We start from the raw sequence: 20,516 nt of genomic DNA on the forward strand, positions 1-20,516 counted from the left end.
GGGAGGCGACGGTAAACCCGAGTTCAGGTACTCCCGAGGGCAGGGAACGTGTTTGTAACACGGCAAACGCTACAAAATAAATACCGGGAGGACACGTGTTTAGAGGTGGACGTTTAGGGGCGTTGCAGTTAAGGTCTTTTGCTTGCCTGGGGGGGGATGGGGCTCTTCTATTAACTGAATGAAACAGACTTTTAACAGTCACCAAACGTAAATGCAAAAGAAAGCTCATACCAGCGACTCTATCGTCACTGGGAAAAAACTCAGACTCGTGTCACTTTTTTAATAACGGGCACTCAGGTACTAGTTAATCAGCTAGTTGTACCTATAAACTGGCTGCTGAATGTATATCCAAAGGGTTGTAAAATATATATATATATATATTTATATAAATATAGAAAGTGGAAAAACAAGGCAGAGCCCAGAAACTCAGCATTTCTTACAGGTTCTGGTTCCGGGTCGTTAAGCTCCTGTACCGATCTCGAGTCAGCTCACATCCCCTCTGACCGCCGCCTCCGTCGACTTGGCTTCTCGCTGGATTTAAAACACTTAGGTCCGATTTCTCACTTGAATCCTGCCCTGCTGCTGGATCACTGCTCCAGACATGTTGCAGCACTGACACGACACGTGTTGCGGTTGAGGTCTACACTTGCTCCCTCTTCTAAGTCCGTTTTAGAGAGGGGACAAAGCCTGTACTGTGTGTGATTAACCAATTCTCTTTGGTTCTTAAAGGGGCCGATATATGCAAACATTTTTAAAGCCAACATAAGAAGATAACACAGAGGGGGAAAAGCACACGATAGTCTGATTATTAGGTGACATTATTTTTTTTTTTTTTTTTTTTTTGTCTTATGGGCCAAAACAAACCAAAGCCTTGTTGTTTTAAAGAGAGTTCCAGTTCAGGAAAAGATGGAAATAAAAGACCTGATGGGTGGAGGAGGAGGAAGAAGAAGGGATGACAGGGTGGGAGGAGTAATCACTGCTGGGGTGAGGATGCTGAGGCGTGGTTGGAGGCTCACGCCCCCGAGCTGAGGTCAATCAAAGGAATGTCAGCAGGTGGAGCACCCTTCTTCATGCGTTTGTTCTTCATCCGTCTGTCCCTCTCTCACGTCCTCAGCTGTCTGTCCGTCCGTCCGTCTGTCTGTCTTCCTCTCTGCGGGTCACTGGAGGTCTCGGTCTTCTAGGTACCGGTACTCAAACGTGAAGCCTTCCTTCTTCCGCTGGCCCCATTTCTCATAGTCAAAGTAAATGTATGTTCCCTGAAGAAGGATAACATGCAAAAGGCATTATTTAAAGACAAGAGGACGACCTGGCTGCCTCGACAACTGAACCTGCTCTGGGAAAAAAAAAAAAAGGTTTTAGTGTGTGCACGAATGCATCTTTTCCGAGCCCCTCCCAGCATGCTTTTGTGTAAAAAGCAGGGAAACATCCATAACCCCCCGGAAAGCCACCAGGCGCAGATGTGCCTCGGTCCTTTTGTTCTGTTGCCCGCCAGGCGTCGTACCAACCCCCAGGAGCGTCTCAGAAGCAGAGCGGTTTGCCTGCCCGACTCTCAGATTTTGTTGCTTTGGTCCTTTTTCCTGGACAGTTTCGCTTCTACCATAAAAAGTAAGTGGTCTACAGGGGTAAATGGTTTCTCCCATTTAGTCCAGTTCTAAACGACATGGGTCAAAGATTTGTGGCTGTGTCGTGGTTGTTAAAATGCAACTTTGTACAGCACTTTGGTCAGCTTGAGCGGTGTTAAAATGTGCTCTACAAATAAACTTCACTTGCTTACTAGTGGTGGGATATTTGACCGGGAAGTTTCCACAGGGCGTTTTATTTTGAAAATTGTCTGGATGCTCCACTTCCTGCCCGGCCTATTTTTAGCGGAGAGCCGCTTCTGGGTAGGGATCGACCCATACTGGGTTTTCAAGGCCGATATCGATACTGATTATTAGTAGTTAATAAAACCAATAACCGATTTAAACATTATTTAATAAAATTAGAATCTTTCAACATAATGCACAGTAAAAAGGTCCGATAGTGTTGTGGGATAGCCTAGAAATCTAGACGCACCCTAGCGGCAGCAAATGTAATTTGCAGCCAGGGTCGTCTAGCAACTCTCCGTTGGCTTGCGAGCTGGAAAAACCAAACTCTAGTCCGGCCAATCACATCGTGTATAGAGTCGGTGGGCGGGCTTAACATAATGACGGCAGAGTTGCGACGGTTCCGCGTGAATTCCCTGCTACTTGAAAACAAAGAAGATGGCTGCTGCTGCCGGTGAACAGCGGTCTTTGGAATCGGCTTTGGCCGCGACTCTGGAAGACTTAGAGTTAAGATTTTCATTGAGAAAAGAACAAAGAACGGCACTGAAGTCATTCTTAAAAAAGGAAGAAGTGTTCAGTGTTTGGCTGACCGGATACGGCAAAAGTTTAATCTATCAACTAGCGTTGCTCTGGTTGGTTGTAGCGCTATCCTATTGCGTGCAGAGGGAATTTGAAAAACAACCGTTTATCCCCGCCCCTCGGATTGAGCCCTGCCAATGGGGAGTTCCCAGACCCAACATCTGGATGTGGGTCTGGCTTGTCAGGCTACTTGTGGGCGGGACATTAAGTCAGACTCCGTGGTGAGTGAAATCGAAGCAGAGGGACGGACACAGAGCTGTAGCGGAGCCAACGTAGCACACTTCTTAGTCAACTAACTATTGGTTCTCAGGCAAATAAAACGCTGATGCAGATAATCTGCAAGCTGCCAAAAAACGGCCCGATAATATGCCAGGGCCGATAATCGGTCTATCCCTACTTCTGGGACGTGCTGCTGGTGGAATCACAAGCGTTGTGCCGGAACGCACGGCCAGAACGCAGCGCAGATGAGCCTGGTGGAATTTAAAGATGATTTTTTTGGGGCATTTTTGCTCATCTTAAAAATGTATCAGGACCCCGAACTGTATATCAAATACGGACTGAGGAACAAGATCCCTGTCCCAAAACTTGCCAAGCAAGTTGTCGTTTCTGGGTTAAAGCAGACATCATGACTACTGTACTGCAGATTACAAATCGGTTCTTTACAGGTTTAAGATCCTTCAATATAAAATCACGCATTTACATATTTCTGCTGATTATTTTCGACGTGACGCTGTGCAGGTTTAGGACGCATTTCTTTCTACAGTTTCAGGCAGTGCCTGGTTTCCATTCATGACCGCAGGGCATAGAAATCAATCAGCAGACTCTGGAAACTTCCCCTGAGATGTTGTTATTCATCTCAGTGAATATCAAGTCTGCATGAATTGTTAATTCATTCATTCTTGTTCTACCGAGAACAGCAGAAAGACGTCATTCGGATCTCTTAATAACTGCAGTATGCTTTTTCAAAAAGGGTTAGAAAAAGGCTAAAACATGCAGAACCACTGGTATGGGCCTTCAATCATCTTTCTCCTCTAAGATGTTAAAAAAAAAAAAAAAAAAAAAAAATGTGAAGCTGACCTGCTCAAACTCATCCGTGATGGTTTTGGGTTCTTCGTGCCTCTGAAACCACATCATGTACTTTGTGTGGAACCTCCACGACTGCTTCTTCAGGGCTTTGGCTGCCAGATACTGGGCCTTTGTGCCCTGCAGAGAAGAAAATAATGAATTAGCAGGAACACGTGCAGAAAATACAGTTGGTGCAGACTTCCATTGAGTTATTTGGAGATAGGATTGGGCATCGAGAACCTGTTCCAACTTGGAATCATTTAAAAAATTACAATTACAACTGAATCGTTTTTTTTGTTTTTTTTTTAAATTGGAATCTGATCATCGGTTTCAAATTTAACATCCGCAAGATTTGGTTTCCGTAGCGGCCAGGCGCACGGAGCACAGTAAGCGGCTCGCTAAAGTGTGGCTGAAAAAGGCCGGTAAAACTGTAAAACACCATTTGAATTAAAATAAAAAATCCTCTTATCTGTGAAAATAAGCATGTGACCCGTTTCAACTCCACCCCTCAAAGAATCGATAAGAACCGGAATCTAAAGGAAGAATTGGAGTCAGAATTGTTCAAATCAAAACGATGCCCGACCCTATTTGGAGATTAACCGTTGTATTGTACACCTTCGCCGTTTCTTTGACTGTGAATAGTTCTCTTTTTAAACTGGCAGATAAGACGATCGACATGTATCTACGGAACAAGAAAACGTGTGTTTCAGACACCGAATCCCACAGCCTACCTCCAGGTAGTAAAAGATGAAGAAGAGGGTTTCGGTGGAAAGCCTCTGGTAAAACTCTACAGTGTCGGAGTGGGGCGGTGGCACCTGGTGGTGGAAAGGCAGGGTGGGGCACGGGTTCCTCATCAGGTACTGCCTGTAACATCCACACAGAGGGAGGATTAGTAAGACAAAACGGATGCAAAGAAGGCACTTAGGGCTGAACCATTTTGGGGGGTATTTTTTCACCAAATCGTTCAACCCTAGTTCTCCTGCCAGATACTGCGATTACAACTCGCAATGTATTATTTTTAAACTACATATTGCACCTTTTACAATCATGTTAAATAAAGTAATACAACCTAAATGTAAGGTCCACTGAAAAATAAGTCTAAATCTGTGATTTGTAACATTATTCCAGCATTTATCTTATGAAGAAAAACGGTTAATATGATAATGAAAAGATGAATGAAAGAAATGTTAAATCGGTTACTGCGTATTATGTTGAAAGATTCTAATTCATTAGTCTCGCTTTGCCAGACCATCCACACGCTGCGGGGCGGAGGAGGGTCTGGTGAGTCCACACAGCCTTCCGGGATGGCAGAAAAACGTGCTCTGGTTTATTGCCATTTCTTTAAACCAATCGCAATCGCCTAGGGCGGCGCTAAGCGCCGGACGCAGCCGCTGTAAAATAGTCGTGCGAGAGAAAACTCAGATTGGACAGATAGTCTAGCTAGCTGTCTGGATTTACCCTGCAGAGATCTGAGGAGCAGTTAACCATAGTCCTCAGAAATCCACCGGAGGTTAAAATTACAACACAAAGAAAGCGGAAGGAAACGGACATCGGCGAAAAAACATTCGCCGGAAATTCCTGCGTCACCTGAGCAATCCCGGAAGTGGAACGCCAATGATACTGACTACTAATTCATTATATAAATGCTTAAGGCATTTAAACAAAGTTTTGTGTTGGCGTTTGTAACATTCCAAAATCTCAATTTTGACAAAGATTTTCATTTTCACTGTAAATGCATATTGGTTCCAAATATCGGTTATCAGTTTTATTAACTACTACTAATAATAATAATAATCGGTATTGAAAAACCAGTACGGGTCGATCCCTACTGTTAACATTCTGCATTTGCTGAATGCAAGAGACCTTGTTCCAATAACAATAAATATATAATAACTCTTGTATGTTGGAAAATGTTTATAACTTTGGACACCGTGATCATGGAGAGAGCTACAAGGTTGTGATTTCTGGCTGTCATTCAGAAATTGATCTTTCAGTTTTACGATGTAATCACGGGTTCGAAAATATAATTGAAAAAATAGACTACCGGTATTTATCAACACACTGACCTCTCATCTGAAGTAAAACAGAAACATTTAGTAATCGAAAGCCAAACGCTCATTAAATATCGGTCACGTTTTCGGGACCAACTGACTGATCCATCAGTCAGACCGTGCATTTTTAGATCCGTGACAGACCCAGTTTGTCTCCATTAGGCTGTTAGCCGGCTCAGTGTGTAATGATCATGTCCCCACTAACAAGCAGGAGGTTTGAGACTGGTAACTCATGAGTTAAAGTATCTGACTAACACACTACTCATGTACTTATATGATTACTCAAAGTGCTCATATTATGCTTTTTGGCTTTCCCCCCCCCCTTTCTTTTTATTGTGTTACATATCTATTTGTGCACGTTATAGGTTTACAAAGTGGAAAAAGCCCAAAGTCCAGCCCAAAGGGACTTACCATCTCCAACAGAGAATTTGCCTAGCTGCTAGCGTGGCACGCCCTCATACTCTGCTTCTGACTGGCTAGTAGTCCTTACCTAGCTACTGAGCATGTGCGACTCCCAACAAAGATGGAACAGAAGTGAGATGTCTCACTCTGTAGCTAAAACAGAGAGCTCAACACACAGGGTGAAAAGAGGAATCAAAACAATATAAATAATGTGTGTGGGTGCTGGAAATGAATTCTAGTTTCTAAAACACGCCGAACAATAGACTTTCCTGTCGTGTTTATTTCACTTGACTGGCGACGTCACACTCTTGTTTTAAACAGAAAAAGAAGTATATATTTAAAATAGTGTGATCAGAGGGAGCCGTTTCCAGTCTTTATGCTAAGCTAACCGTCCCCTGGCTCTAGCTTAGTACTGCACAGATATAAGAGGGCTACAAGTCTTCTCCTCCAACTCTCCACTAAAAAGACAATCGTTTTTGCTAAAACGTCAAACTATTCCTTGAATGCTTTACGACAACTTTTTAAGGCAAAATAAGTAAAAAATAAAAATAAAAATAAAAAAAAGAAGTCACCTCACATTCTCACCCAGAGACTTCCACAAAGCTTTAAACTCATTCCTTCGTAGCTGACGTAACTGTTGCAGAAATAGCTTCCCAACCACAGTGAGGAGTGATTAGGTGAACCCACATTCTGGCCTGTGTGTGTGTGTGTGTGTGTGTGTGTGTGTCGCTGTCCTCGGACTGTAAAACAACAGGTACTGTGAGAGTTTGAGTGTTTGGATTTAAATGTCAATTGTGCCTGTGTGGGCTGACTGCACTGTGGATAGAGAACCAGCATAATCTGCTCTCTAATTGTGCGTGTAGATATGCTACATTACTGCATACTGGGGTATTTTGAATACATATCAAAAACAGCGGTGTGAGTTCCATTACGTCCACGTTATTCCGTGCGAGCTGCAGCGTGATTAGCACAGCTGATTGTTAGATAATAAAGAAAAGCTGCAGAATTTGGACCAAGTTCTTCCAAATCTTTTTCTTTATAAAAGAACGACGGAAATGTAACTATTAAATGCAAACGTTTCTGCTCAGATCAGTGATTGAGGTCCCTTTGTGCTCTTTGATTTTATCTTATTTTCATAGATTTACAAGTAGAGGATAAATGTTTTGATTTATTATCTGCAACAAAATGGTATTGTATAAATAAAGCTCTCAGTAACAAAAAGGGCGGAGACTAATCGGAAAAAAATGCAACTAGGATATATTTTGAGAAAACAATCCACTTTTAGACTAGAGACAGTGTTTAAGCTACTAGTTTTGTTTTTAGAAGCTTTTCATCTGTATTTTGGAATTGAGATTATATATATATATAGATTCATATGTACTGTACTTAGAGTAAGTACCGTTTTGACGTATTTGTACTTGTGCTTTTCCATTATATGTCAATTTATACTACTGAAAACAAAGTGTAGTGGATTGAAAAGTACAATATTTTTCTCTACAATGTAGTAGAGGAGACTTACATTTTGCATACAAAATATTGGTATACATCAATCAATAGTATGTGAAATAGCTTTTTACTTATTAATGCATCAATAGTCCCAATAGTAAGATCGACGAAGAAGACGAGCCAGATCTGGATAGTCCACACAGCATTCCAGGATGGGAGAAAAACATGCCCTGGTTTATTGGCATTTCTTTAAACCAATCACAATCGTCTTGGGCGGTGCTAAGCGTCGGATGCAATAATGGCGGCGCTGCAAAATAGCCTCGGGAAGGAACTTGTTTTGGTGGAACTTGTGTACGTTCAAAGGTTGTTTTAGTCGTGCAACAGAAAACTCCGATTGGACAGATAGTCTAGCTAGCTGTCTGGATTTACCCTGCAGAGATCTGAGGAGCAGTTAACCACAGTCCTCAGAAATCCATGAACGGCAACACAAAAAAACGGAAGGAGACGTACAGAATTTGCGGCGGCACCGGAGCAATCCCGGAAGTGGATACGGACTAATGCATCAACAACATCCATCCAATAATATATATATATAATAATAAATACATTATACACTGAAAGGTCATCAGAGATATTAGTTCTTTTACTTTTGGTTCACTCTTTCTGATAAAACTTCTATACTTTTTTTGAACGGATCATGGCATCAATACTTTTAAGTAAAGAATCTGAGTACTTCTTTCCACCACTGCTGGCCAAAAAAGTACTAAAGGAAGTACGACGACTGATTTCTTCAACTATGCTGACTGGAGTGCAGAATGAAGGTTTATTATATATTGTATTATTGTTATTTCATTATCTGCGTGGTGGAAGAATGGAAAATGGTTCACTGCACCTGATCCTCTCGGAGTCGGACGGGTGGGGCATGTGCGTCCACGCCGCCTCTTCCATGGCCTGTTGGTAGAGCTGGTCTTTGGACAGGGGAACCGGCCCCAGCGGGCAGACGCCCAGTGACGGGGGGATGCTGACCTCTGACAGCGAGAGCTGAGGTGCCGACGGCGGGCCCGAGGGGGCCGTAGTGCTGCTGGGGAAGATGTCTGAAGGGAGACAGGAGACGGAGACTTGAAGTCGGAGGACAAAGAAGCAACAGAGAGAGATGAAAGGGCGACGGTGAAGGAAATTGAAGGATGTAGGGGAGTGAGAGAGGATGTGCGAAGGGGGGGGATTCGAAGTCAGAGAGACAAAGAGAGAGAAGTTGAGTCAGGGCTGATAATATCATCAGCACTTTTTTTGTTCAGGGGAGGCTGAGAGTGGGAGGCGAGATGACATTCTGTTCTGTTAAACTACAGCTTTTCTATTTCTGCACTGTGGCAACCCTCTATCTCCTTTTATTAAGGTAGTGTGTGTTAGAGTGTGTGTGTGTTAGTGTGTGTGTGTTACCTGGGGTGAGGTGCAGGGAGGACACGTCACTCTCCATCCCTGAGCCGAGTGCAGCTCGCTCGGCCATGGACTTCAGGCTGCTCAGAGGCTCCTGGGTCTGATGGGGACAGACAAGGAGACTCATGGGAAAACTTGTGTGTGCGCGCCCTTTATTGCACCTGCCCCTACGGAGCAGCTCGCACCAGTGATAATGCTGTCATGGAAATCACTTTGGCTTGGCTTTTTGTTGTTGCCGTTTGTGTACTCTTCTCCTCAAAAGATGCTTTCTTTATTATTTTGGGGCATTTTAGGCCTTTATTTGATAGGACAGCTGAAGACATGGAAGGGGGTAGAGAGAGAGACAGAGGGGGAATGACATGCAGCAAATGGCCTCAGGATGGAGTCGAAACCACGGCACAGGCGCCCCTCAAAGATGGTTGTGATGTGGGCGCCTGGGTAGCTCACCTGGTAGAGCGCACGCCCATATGCAGAGGCTCAGTCCTTGATGCAGTGGCCGTGGGTTCGGTTCCGACCTGCGGCCGTTTGCTGCATGTCATTCCCCTCTCTCGCTCCCATTTCATGTCTAAGGTGTCCTGTCAAAAATAAAGGCCTAAAATGCCCCAAAAAAAAAATAAAGATGCTTTTAACGGCGCTGCGGAGGAGCAAATTCCAGTCCCGAATGACAAGGGGATCAAAATAACTACACTGTATGGCCAAAAGCCTACAGCAAACAATTAAATTTTGGACAATATTGGGCTTCCAACTTTGTGTCCAAGTGTTTGGGGAGGGTCCTTTCCTGTTTTAACATCACAATGCTCCGGCTTCCCTAGTTTGGTGTGAAAGAACTTGACTGGCCTGCACAGAGCCCCGACTGTGAGTCAGACTGTATCACCCAACATCAGTGTTGGACCTAACTAATGCTCCCGTGGCTGAATGGGAACAGATCCCTGCAGCCAGGTTCCAACATCTTAAAAAAGTCATTCCCAGGAGAGTGGAGGCTGTTAGAGCAGCAGATTAATCCTCGTGGTTTCATAGTGAGGGGCTCAACATTCACACAGGAGTGTAATGTTCAGGTGTCCACATACTTTCTGTTCATGTGCTGTACCTGAATGTTAAACGTGCCAAATGCACAATTAACTCAACCTATGTCTAAAATGTTTTGAAATAGAGTTAAGCTGTCAGAGCTGCAAGAAACAACGTTAGTAGTTTGAAAAAAGTATTTAAGTATTGAGCTGCAGAAATGCAGAAATAAGCCTCTCTATTCCAAAAATGTAATTTGTTCTTTCGACCCCGTGATCTTCTTTGTGCACACATGAGAAGTCAATAGAAACTCTTACATGTCGGTCATATAAAGTGGCTTTAGACTCTTTCAATTTAGTGTGTTAAAGATGTAATTTGAAGATGATTACATTTTCTGTTTTGGGCAATTCATTCTTTACAGAAAAAACACTTTTGGATTTTTGAAAACTGAAATCTTTCATAACATTTACAAGTACTCAGACTCGTTGCTATGGTACTCCAAACTGGGCGTCCTGTTGGCTTTGATTATCCTTGGAGATATCTCTAGATTATCCAATTATTCAATTGATTAAACCGGATTTAGAAAAAAGAAAAAAAAGTCCCACAATTCACAGTCATGGGTTATTGTGTGTAGAACGAATTGCCTAAAAAGTAAATGTCATCGATTTTAAATGAATTCTATAACGCAATAAAGTGAAACGTTCCACCATGAATACCTTCAGACAGCAATGTATTACAAAAAAATCAGTAGAAGAAGTTAAAGGTGCTGTAGGTAGGATTGTGAAGATCCAGGATTTAGCCCAAGAATTTGAACATCAACAACTTCAGGATATTAAATCATACCTTAAATGTGTTACTTAATTTACACCTGCTGTTAAAATGCAATCTGTATGTGAAATATTCAAATATAGAAACATTTAAATAGAGCCTCTGTGTCGCCATATTCTCACCTTCATGCTGTCGGAGGACTGTGAGTAGGACAGCGGCCCGTTCAGCAGGCTGCCGCCGCTCACCGATTTAGCCTCGCTGTAGAAGGCCGGAGACGGGGAGCTGGACGACAGACAAATAGAGCCCAGTAAACTGGAACCAGTGTCCTTACTGGGGAGACAGGAAGAGAACGAGAAAACAAAGACACCCAACATTAAAGGTGCTGTAGGTAGGATTGCGAAGATCCAGGACTTTGAACATCGACAACTTCTCAGTCCCCCCCCCCCCCCCTTTCTGCTGAAGCCCAAAACGGTCTCCTAAGACCCTCCCCCCCCCACAAGGGAGAATGAATGCGTGTGCATGAGCAGTGACTGACACCCCCCCTGGCCCTGATTGGTGCATCTGAACAGGGAGCGGTGGATTTTTGCAAACCTCACTACAGGCTGTAGGTGGAGCCAGATGAGCCGGATTCTTTTTAAATGACCTGCTTCATGTAGTTCTACTGGAACATAGGGTCAGTTTCAGCAAATATCACAGAAAGGTAGTTTTATAAGTCTTACCTACTGCACCTTTAAGGCACCCAAATAAAACCCAAGAAGGGGGGAAAAGGGAAACTCGATAAGGAACGGTTTGTGTTTAGTAGGGCTGCTCGATTATGGAAAAAATAATTGTTTTTCTCGTCGTTCTTTTTTTGTGATCATTAGGAGCCAAAATAAAGCCGTAATCGTGATTAACATTCCGATCATTTGCACAGCCCTAGGGTTTAATTGTTGATGCTTTAGGGATTTGGGCTGTTCACTAGATTTCTTTCAGCATGAGATTTTAATCCCAGTTCCTATCATTCTACATGACAGAACCTGTTCCACCATACTCACGGCTGATTGGCTGCGGAGGTCAAAGACGAGGGTTGGCTGCTTTGTGATTGGCTGGCACTGGTGAGGGCGGAGTCTGTTGTGCTGTCTGCTACCACAGCGCTGTAACCTGTCACGTTAAAAAAATTAAGTAAATAAATGATGTCAAAGGCAAATGGAAAAGAGCATTGATCTTCCGCTCACTGGCTGTTGCCACTCGGATACTCACTGGTGCTACCGTTCTGCTTCTGTTGGCTCGGCGGCCTGACGGAGAGCGACAAGTTCCCTCCCACCACTCCGCTCCCTGCTGATCCAGAGCTGCCTCCGTTGCTCCCGATGACTCCCACTCCGCTACCCGGCGCTAAGCCTCCGACTGGGCTGAGTGACACCAGGGAGGACCCCTGCATCCCCGACTGACCAGAACCCAAACCCAGCATGCCAGAGCCGACGTTGGTCAACCCCGGCGCCGGGCCCAGCAGACCTCCCGTCGAGGACGTCGGCCCGCCGACCGTGATGCTCCCACTGCCGATGGAGCCCACTGTGCTGTGGGTCGTCGTGGGGCTGATGCCGATGCCGCCCAGGGAGCCTGGGAGGCCGGAGCCGATCGCTCCCGACGCGGCTGCCTGGGCGTAGGGGGCCGGGGTGGAGCCAGACAGGAGGCTCGCCATGCTGCTCAGGGACGCCGGCATCCCTGACAGGCCGAGGCTCCCGGACATGGGGCTGGTGGTGATGCAGCCGGACATGCCGCCTTTCCCCAGCGAGAGGCCGAGGCTGAGGCCGAGGCTGTTGGAGGTCGGCGCGGGCCCCGACAGAGACTGGGCCTGGGAGCTGGAAGTGAAGAGCCCCTGCGTGATGGCATTGGGGGGGGAAGGGGCGGAGGACACCAGGTGGCTGTTGGTGGAGGAGTTGGGGATGGAGATAGGAGCCGAGGAGGCGGGGCCAGCTAGGTGTTTGGACTGCTGCTGCTGCGCCGACGGGTGCGGCTGCTGCTGGGTGGCGCTGCTGTAGCTGCCGGCCGAGGTGTTGGAGAGGAGACCCCCCAAGCTGCCGTGAAGACTGTTGGCCCCGGAGCCGCTGAGTCCTCCCCCCGTGATGGTCGCCATAGAGACGAGCGAGGATGAGCTCAGGCCCGGGATGGAGGAAGAAGAAGAGCAGGAGGAGGATGAGGAGGAGGAAGACGAGGAGGAGGAGGAAGAGGATAACGAGGAAGAGGGGTTCCCGTTCTTCACAGGTGACTGGAAAAGAAGGACAAAGACTTTGACACGTTTGTCTTGTTGGAAGTGCTGCTCACGTCGTTACGTAAAAATAGTCGTTTATTGAGAGGAAACACGAGTTAAATATACAGTGTGTTTAACTCAGACTGCAAGTTTGACTAGTTAAAGGCTTTTTACATTGGCGGCTTGTTACAAAAGAGAAGAAAATCGCGAAAAAAAAACAAACAAAAAAAAAAACATGTCAACGTGACCTGGACATAAAATGTAATTTCAATAAAAAATATATACAAGTAGCATACGAAAGAAACAAAGTGTAAAAAAAAAAAAAACAAGCATGTAGGGGTAAAAACCTTCATAACTAATAACTATAAGAAGAATTCCAGTATATTATAGCATATTAGGGCTACTATATTAGGACAAGGATAGGATATTAAGATATTAGGACAATTATGTTTTGCTTAAAAGACCCAGTGAAATTAAAAAACATTTTCCCAGTTTATCAATCCTGTGTCTTCTAAGCCCGTTCACTTTTATTTGGGCCCAACAGCAGTCCAAACCCCCAAATAGATCCTGACACCAAGTAGCTCCCGTTATAATCTTAACATGCATGTATGAGGAAGAGCCTGGTGCTGGAAACACTCGAATCAGCATTACAATCCTAAAGCTACGTGGTGTTAGGGCTGGGCAATATATCAATATCGTGATGCGAGACTAGATATCGTCTTAGATTTCGTAAAATCTTAATATATAAAGTGTGGTCTTTTCCTGGTTTTGAAGACTGCATTAGAGTAGAGTGAATAGAGAATTTTCTGAACTCAACAGACTGTTCTAGCTGTTCTATTATTTGCCTTTACACACTTTGTCATTAAATCGACATTTCTGATGATCATTTATCAAAAATCTCATTGTGTAAATAATATTTTGTTAAAGCACCAATTGTCAATCCAACAATATCGTCGCAATATCGACATCGAGGTATTTGGTCAAGAATATCGTGATATTTGATTTTCTCCATATCGCCCAGCCCTACTTGGTGTGCGGATCTATTTGTTTCAATGTTTTTCAGAACTGACCTAATAAAAAACGATTACCAGACTTGTCGCTAAAACTTATTTAGCGGGATTTCCTGGAGCTTTCTGTATTTCTGGGGGTTGCAGACACGGTGATAAAAAGAGGGACACTAACTTGCAGTGTCTTCTTTAGACTCACCTGACCGACTTCGCTGTCTGTTGAACGTCCCCTCTTCTTGTCATCTTCTGAGTTCTCCTGAAAAAAACAACCAAGACAAATGAAGAACATTAGGCCACAGAAAAAAACCCAAAAGTGAATGGCCAGTGGGTGTGAAAACAAGAAATTAAAATAAAAGAAGACAAGTTCACGCCGATTTAAGATTTTTCAGAAGACTTCTTGTGACCAGAAGGCTGCAGGTCCAAATCGTTGGAATAAAAAGTGAAATCAACCATTTCCTTGGATAATTAAAAGTTGAACAATACCGACTGGAGTTCACATTTCCCAGGATTCACTGCGGCTGACATCCCATCCCTTTACATTCCCTTTCATGCCAACTTCATGTCAGCAGCATTTAATAATACCACGCCTTCTGTTCAGACACATCAGCCCTATAATAACTGCTCTCACTGCATGCTGAATGTGGGCGGAGAGGAAGAACAGATGATATAATGACAGCGGAGCAGAACAATAAGAGCAGATGGCAGCGATAGCACATACAAAAGGCAATTATCTTACATTTATATTTTAGTTATTAACCTGACTTGACTCAACGTGAATGCAACGACCGCTTTCATTTTCAGATACTACCTATATTACATCATTCAGAACACAGCAGCTAGACTTGTCTTCAACCTCCCCAAGTTCTCTCACACCACACCTGCGCTCTCGAAACTGGTTACCAGTTGCTGCCCGCATCCGCTTCAAGGCACAAGTACTTGCATACAGGGCCACGAACGGATCAGCCCCAGCATACATCCAGGACATGGTCAAACCCTGTACCCCAACCCGCCCGCTCCGCTCTGCATCAGCCAACCTGCTTGCTGCCCCCCCTCACAGCGAGGGACAACTAATCACTCGACGAAATCGCGACGGTTTGCTGTCCTGGCTCCTAAATGGTGGAATGAGCTCCCTATTGACATCAAGATGGCCGAAAGCCTACGCATCTCATCCGACTACACCTCGGATAAACATAAAAAAATATATATTTCTTGAAGCTGCACTTTCATATGGCTCTTTGTAGTTTGGCTTATTTAAAGCTAATGTACTTGCACTTACTACTTGTTGTCTGGAGTTTTGCACCTTTAAGGTTGAACGCACTTAATTATAAGTCGCTTTGGATAAAAGCGTCAGCTAAATGACATGTAATGTAATGTGATGTAACATCATTACAACTATAAGTGACAAATTCAGAAGGCCAATGATGAGCTACATAACCTGACAGGTTGTTTGTTTTCGGTGGAAATGCAGTGGGTCAAGGGGTTGTTTCTTTATTGATTTCTAGTATTTTGAGGATTTCTGTTTTTCAGTTAGGAGCGAAGAGAGCCGACGGCAAGACGTGGAAAAGCACAAATGACAAAGTCAAACTATAGTCTGTTGAGCAACCAGAAGGTCCAAATTACTCTTTAATTTGTTGTTTGCATGAAAAACTGTGTGACTCCAAATAAAAAAAATGTTACACCTACAAAATACTTGGGGTGTGCAAAAAAAAAAAAAAATCGATTCATATTCGAATCGTGATTCAAGCTGTACCGATTCAAAATCAATTCACATTTTAAACATTTTTTATAAATTGTATGTCTATTGCAATCACATGATAGATACTTTATTGATCCCCAAGTGGAAATTCAAGGTCCTAGTAGCTTACAGACATCACACACACAACGTACACATTCATAACAGGATGTTAAAATAACAAATCCACATGAATAATATGGACAATAAAAGACACTAAATAAACTAAATAAAAAATCCACATGAATGTACTAAGGGATGTATAAGATCCCGAATCGTACTTTCTGAATCGTACACCCCTACAAAATACACACAAACACTTTCTGAATGTAAGAAGGCAAATTGGCATGCTGATAGCAAGTGGAAAGTAGTTGTGCGTGTTGTTTTTCTTACCGTAGTGCAAGTGGCAGGTGAGGGGGGGATGGGTGAAGATGAGGTGGTGGAGGTGGGTGTGCTGCTGGAATTCTGGAAGATCTCGTCCTCCAAGTTGGAGTTTCCCGGCGGGGAGGTGGCGATCAGCGCCTGAGCTGGAGGTGAGCAGAGACACAGAGAGGGGAGGAGTTCAGGGTTATTATATTACACCTAGTCTATATCCACGACCTTGCACTTCCGGGACTGCTCCATTGCCGCCGGGAAATCCGCCGGATCACGCTCTTTTCCGCCGCGTATCAGTCACCTTCCGCGTTCTTTGTGTTGGCGTTCTAAACTCCTGGTGGATTTCTGAGGACTATGGTTAACTGCTCCTCAGATCTCTGCAGGGTAAATCCAGACAGCTAGCTAGACTATCTGTCCACTCTGAGTTTTCTGTTGCACGACTAAAACAACCTTTGAACGTACACGTTCCACCAAAACACGTTCCTTCCCGAGGCTGTTTTGCAGCGGCACCGTCGCTCTGTCCGGTGCTTTGCGCCACCCAAGACGATTGTCATTGGTTTAAAGAAATGCCAATAAACCAGAGCACGTTTTTCTCCCATCCCGGAATGCTGTGTGGACTAGCCAGACCCTCCTCCGCAGAGCTGTGGAGGACGAAAAAATGGGGTCTCTGCAAAATAGCCTCGGGAAGGAATTTGTTTTGGTGGAACATGTGTACGTTCAGAAGAAGTTTTAATTGTGCAACAAAAAACTCTGATTGGACAGATAGTCTAGCTAGCTGTCTGGATTTACCCTGCAGAGATCTGAGGAGCAGTTAACCATAGTCCTCACAAATCATCTGGAGTTTAGAACACAAAGAAAGCGGAAGGAAACGGACATCCGGGGAATCTTCCGGTGGCACCGGAGCAATGCCGTTAATGAATCGTTGTCGATATAGACTACTTGTGGCTTTACTTGTCAGAACTTTGCTCCAAATTTATACAACTTGTATTTGTAGTGTGTACTGTGCAAACAAACAAATTGAAAAAAAAAAAAACAGCTCATTCTCTACTTACGGATTTCTTCCAGGTCCAGGTCGTCGTACAGAAACTCATTCTCCTCAAAGTCTGGATCCTGCGACGAGTCCAGATAATACTCCACATCGTCCTTTATAAAGACAGAACAAATGAAAGAGGGAGATAATTAATCTGCAAAACACTCCTTGATATCCACAGATACAAGAATTCTTGCAATGTGACAGTGCAAGTGTGCGGTTGCAACAAGAAAGAAAGAAGGCACACATGACATGAGCTTTATGTACGAGTACGGAAACGTCAAAGACTTGGAGTTCCCCTTTAACTTTGTTTCATAAAGACGTAAGCGAACCTTGATCTTCCTGATGGCGTCCACCTGTATGGAGTCGTTGTCCAGCATCCTCAGGATGGTCTCCAGCATCCGGATGTGGTGCCGATGCTTTTCGATGAATGCCTTCAGCTCCTCAATCCGGTCCTGCTTCTTCACAACAAGAGCGGGCAAGGTTTGGGGAAACCAGGGGGAGAAGGGGGGAGAACACAATTCTGGTGTTAGTTAACATTTCCGGTCATACAATGTCTACAATAGAGCTGCACAGTACATTGTTTTTTTTTTTTATCGTTTTTGGAGCGATATCAACTTGGGCAAAAAGCCAGTTGAGGTGGTTTGGGCACCTGGGCGCCTCCCTAGGGAGGTGATCCAGGAACTTCCAGCTGGGAGGAGGCCTCGGGGAAGACCCAGGACTAGGTGGAGGGATTATATCTTCACCCTGGCCTGGGAACGCCTCGAGATCCCCCAGTCCGAGCTGGTTAATGTGGCTCGGGAAAGGGAAGTTTGGGGTCCCCTGCTGGAGCTGCTGCCACCCGCCCCCCCCTAACCCCGGATAAGCGGACGAAGATGGATGGATGGATGGAAGGAACTTGGGGGGAAAGAAAACCATCGCGACAGGCTGCAACATATCGCGAAACTGAGTTAGTTGAAAGGGAGAATCAGTAATAAACGGTCTCCTCTCTGAAACTGTGATATTGAGATACTGTCATAGGCCTATGTAGAGGTTTTGCTTATTGTGACAGGTGCAGATACATTCCTGGAGCTATAGGCTTGGGACCACTTATGGAAACCTGTCTCTCAACTGAGTAAACATATATGACAGCCTGCCATTGGTGAAGAAGACAGTATCTCTAAAGGACCATTTAAGGAAAAGGCTATAAGTAAATTGTATGCAGATACAAAAGTTTGCATTGTTTTGTTTTGTTTCTTTGTTTCAGTTCAGTGCTATATTTGAGCCACGAGGTATTTGGACGAAACTAAAAACATATCTGGATGTTTCTTTTGGAACAAACCTTCAGAAGAGAAACACGTGTAACTCTGTGGGGTCACTGGCTGAGCTGATGTGATTATAAAAACACTAACGGCTGTTAAAACACGCAGGCGGAGCCACTTTAGATGCACGCTGTTCGGCGGCTGCTGCTGGACTGCATGAGTGGAGGCAGCAGAGTGGAACATTTTAATGCGTTTCTTCATAATACATATTAATGCTGCACCAGCACATGTCAGGAACATGAGGACGTTTCTGTGCTGAGGGCATACTGTACAGGCGCTAAAAGGCTAAATGTAAACTCCTAATGTGGGTCCGACGTTAAGTACCGAGGAAAGTATGGAACTGCATTAAATGTCCCATGCAGGCTAAAATGGCATTCAAGGGGTTTGTTTGGACTTCAGGCCAAAACCCGGAAAAAAAAGCTTCTAGGAAAACTAACTTGAGCTCTAGAGATTAATTTCTCGCTGGTGTTGGACTTTTGATCACAAACTTTTTCATCCAGACTGAGCCAGTTCATCTGCTAACTCTAACTATGATTAAAGGTGCTCTAAGCGATGTTGGGTGACGGCACTTCTTGTTGACGTTCGAAGTATTGTCAAACAAAACGAGGCTAGCTCGCCCCTCCCTCCTACTCATCCCCCCCCCCCCCCCTCCCTTCTGTGCACTAACCCCCCCCACCCCCAAATCCATTTTGTCGTTTATTGGCTGGAACGCTGGAAGACTGTTATGTTTGGTGGTGCAGGTTGGCACAGTTTGTTTTTGTTACTGTTTGTGGAGCCTGGGCTGTCTACAGAGACCGCGTTTTTTTTTTTTTTTTTTACAGTGTTCAGGGGCCAAGCAGCTAGCGGATGTATTGGAGATGTTTGCTGTATGTGACAAAAAATGTTGTAGCCTAAAAAACGCTTGACATCGCTTAGAGTACCTTTAACTGACTCTAACTATGATTAACTAAAGGTGTTTAATTGTGAACACATCAGAAACAGCATGCAAGCTAAAACATTTCTCAGAGTCCAGTAAAAAAAAAAAAATCGCATATATCGTTATTTTTTTGTGACGTTTTTAGAAGAGGTGAGGTCAAGACTTTGGTTAACTGGTGCAGGATTTTTTTTTGGGTCCCATTTATAAAAAAAAACGTTCCTTTGCACAGATTTAAAATAAAAGCCAATTACAGAGAAAGTGATCTTGATGCCAGAAAGAAATCGGCTGTAAATACTTTGAGACATAACTATCTTTATAACATTGCAGGTATGAACGGCGTACGTGGGACCTTTTCCTCATGTTCTTTGAATTGACTGCCCTGTCGTCAATGATAAACCCAGAGAGGGGTTTCTATAAGTGAGGTCCCTGGAGAGGGGGAGTGAAAGAAGTGAAAGAAGTAGTGGTCAGCAAGATTAACGTCGTCAGGGCAGAGAGAGATGATGAATGTAGAGCACACTATCTGATCTCTCCAGCGGAGAGAGGGAGATAGAGAGACGAGAGAGGCCCCGGGGCCGACTGACCGACTGATCTGCGTCAGCTATGAACAGAGAAAAACAACGAAACGATGAATGGATCAGAGATGAGGACACACCGACCTCTTTGTCTCCTTTCTTTTTCCTCGTCTGCACTGAAAGAGACTCCACCTCGCTCTCAAACTGGTCCACCTGCATGTTCAACGTGTCGATCGTGTTCTGGAAGGAAAGACGGGGAGAAAAAGTTAACAGTGTGATGGGGTTCTAAAACAACTGTTTAAGTTAGATTTATCAGAAAATCTTTGAGATTTGCCGGTTTTCTTTATCACATGTGAAAGTTAACTGAAGGTTTCTGGCTTTCCGACATGTTGCTTGGACACAAGGGACCCTATCTGGCACCCTTTGTGGCGCAGCGCAAAGCCCGACGACAGTGTCTTTGCTGGTTTAAGACCGATGCAGTTGTCAGTTTCCTGTCCAGCGCCCACGTCATTTAAATAGCAAATCCACCTGCGCCCATGGGCCTGCTGGTCTTACAGGTAGGTGTGTTCAGGTGCATCCTTAGCGTAAGACTACAAAAGCCAAATGTAATCAAATAAGCAGAAATGCAACCAACAATTATTTGCATTGTCATTATTTTTCTGCCGTTTTTTTTTTTTTTTTGGGGTAAATTGATTCAATTTTTAGTCTATAAAACATAAAGGGGAAAACAGAAAAAAAGACACATTTATGCTTTAAAACAAAAAAGTAATTAAGTCCTGACTCTCCCATCACAATGTTTTCTCTCAACATATCACCATGGTCTTAATATTAAGTATACACTTTGTGGAGACAACACACAGCTGT

General features: G+C 44.2%; 1 protein-coding gene across 6 annotated transcripts in view; it reads right to left on the reverse strand.

Moving 5' to 3' along the window:
• Positions 1 to 818: 818 nt before the first annotated feature.
• The window catches only part of LOC144529471 (CCR4-NOT transcription complex subunit 3-like), a 36,940-nt gene continuing 17,242 nt past the window's right edge, over positions 819 to 20,516 (reverse strand). For 4 of the 6 annotated variants that reach the window (XM_078268586.1, XM_078268583.1, XM_078268584.1 and 1 more), the window contains 13 exons: positions 19,797 to 19,892; positions 17,256 to 17,378; positions 16,946 to 17,036; positions 15,912 to 16,045; positions 13,986 to 14,042; positions 11,792 to 12,797; positions 11,587 to 11,692; positions 10,735 to 10,882; positions 8,786 to 8,882; positions 8,241 to 8,466; positions 4,181 to 4,313; positions 3,462 to 3,587; positions 819 to 1,256 (listed from right to left, as the gene is read on the reverse strand). In XM_078268586.1, the coding sequence (XP_078124712.1) occupies positions 1,158 to 1,256; positions 3,462 to 3,587; positions 4,181 to 4,313; positions 8,241 to 8,466; positions 8,786 to 8,882; positions 10,735 to 10,882; positions 11,587 to 11,692; positions 11,792 to 12,797; positions 13,986 to 14,042; positions 15,912 to 16,045; positions 16,946 to 17,036; positions 17,256 to 17,378; positions 19,797 to 19,892 (2,442 nt within the window). In that variant the 3' untranslated portion in view covers positions 819 to 1,157. The remainder of the gene's footprint in view (positions 1,257 to 3,461; positions 3,588 to 4,180; positions 4,314 to 8,240; positions 8,467 to 8,785; positions 8,883 to 10,734; positions 10,883 to 11,586; positions 11,693 to 11,791; positions 12,798 to 13,985; positions 14,043 to 15,911; positions 16,046 to 16,945; positions 17,037 to 17,255; positions 17,379 to 19,796; positions 19,893 to 20,516) is intronic. The other 2 variants (XM_078268588.1, XM_078268585.1) reach the window with 1 other exon arrangement.

The sequence above is a fragment of the Sander vitreus genome, chromosome 14, assembly GCF_031162955.1.
Source record: "Sander vitreus isolate 19-12246 chromosome 14, sanVit1, whole genome shotgun sequence".
NCBI lineage: Eukaryota > Metazoa > Chordata > Actinopteri > Perciformes > Percidae > Sander > Sander vitreus.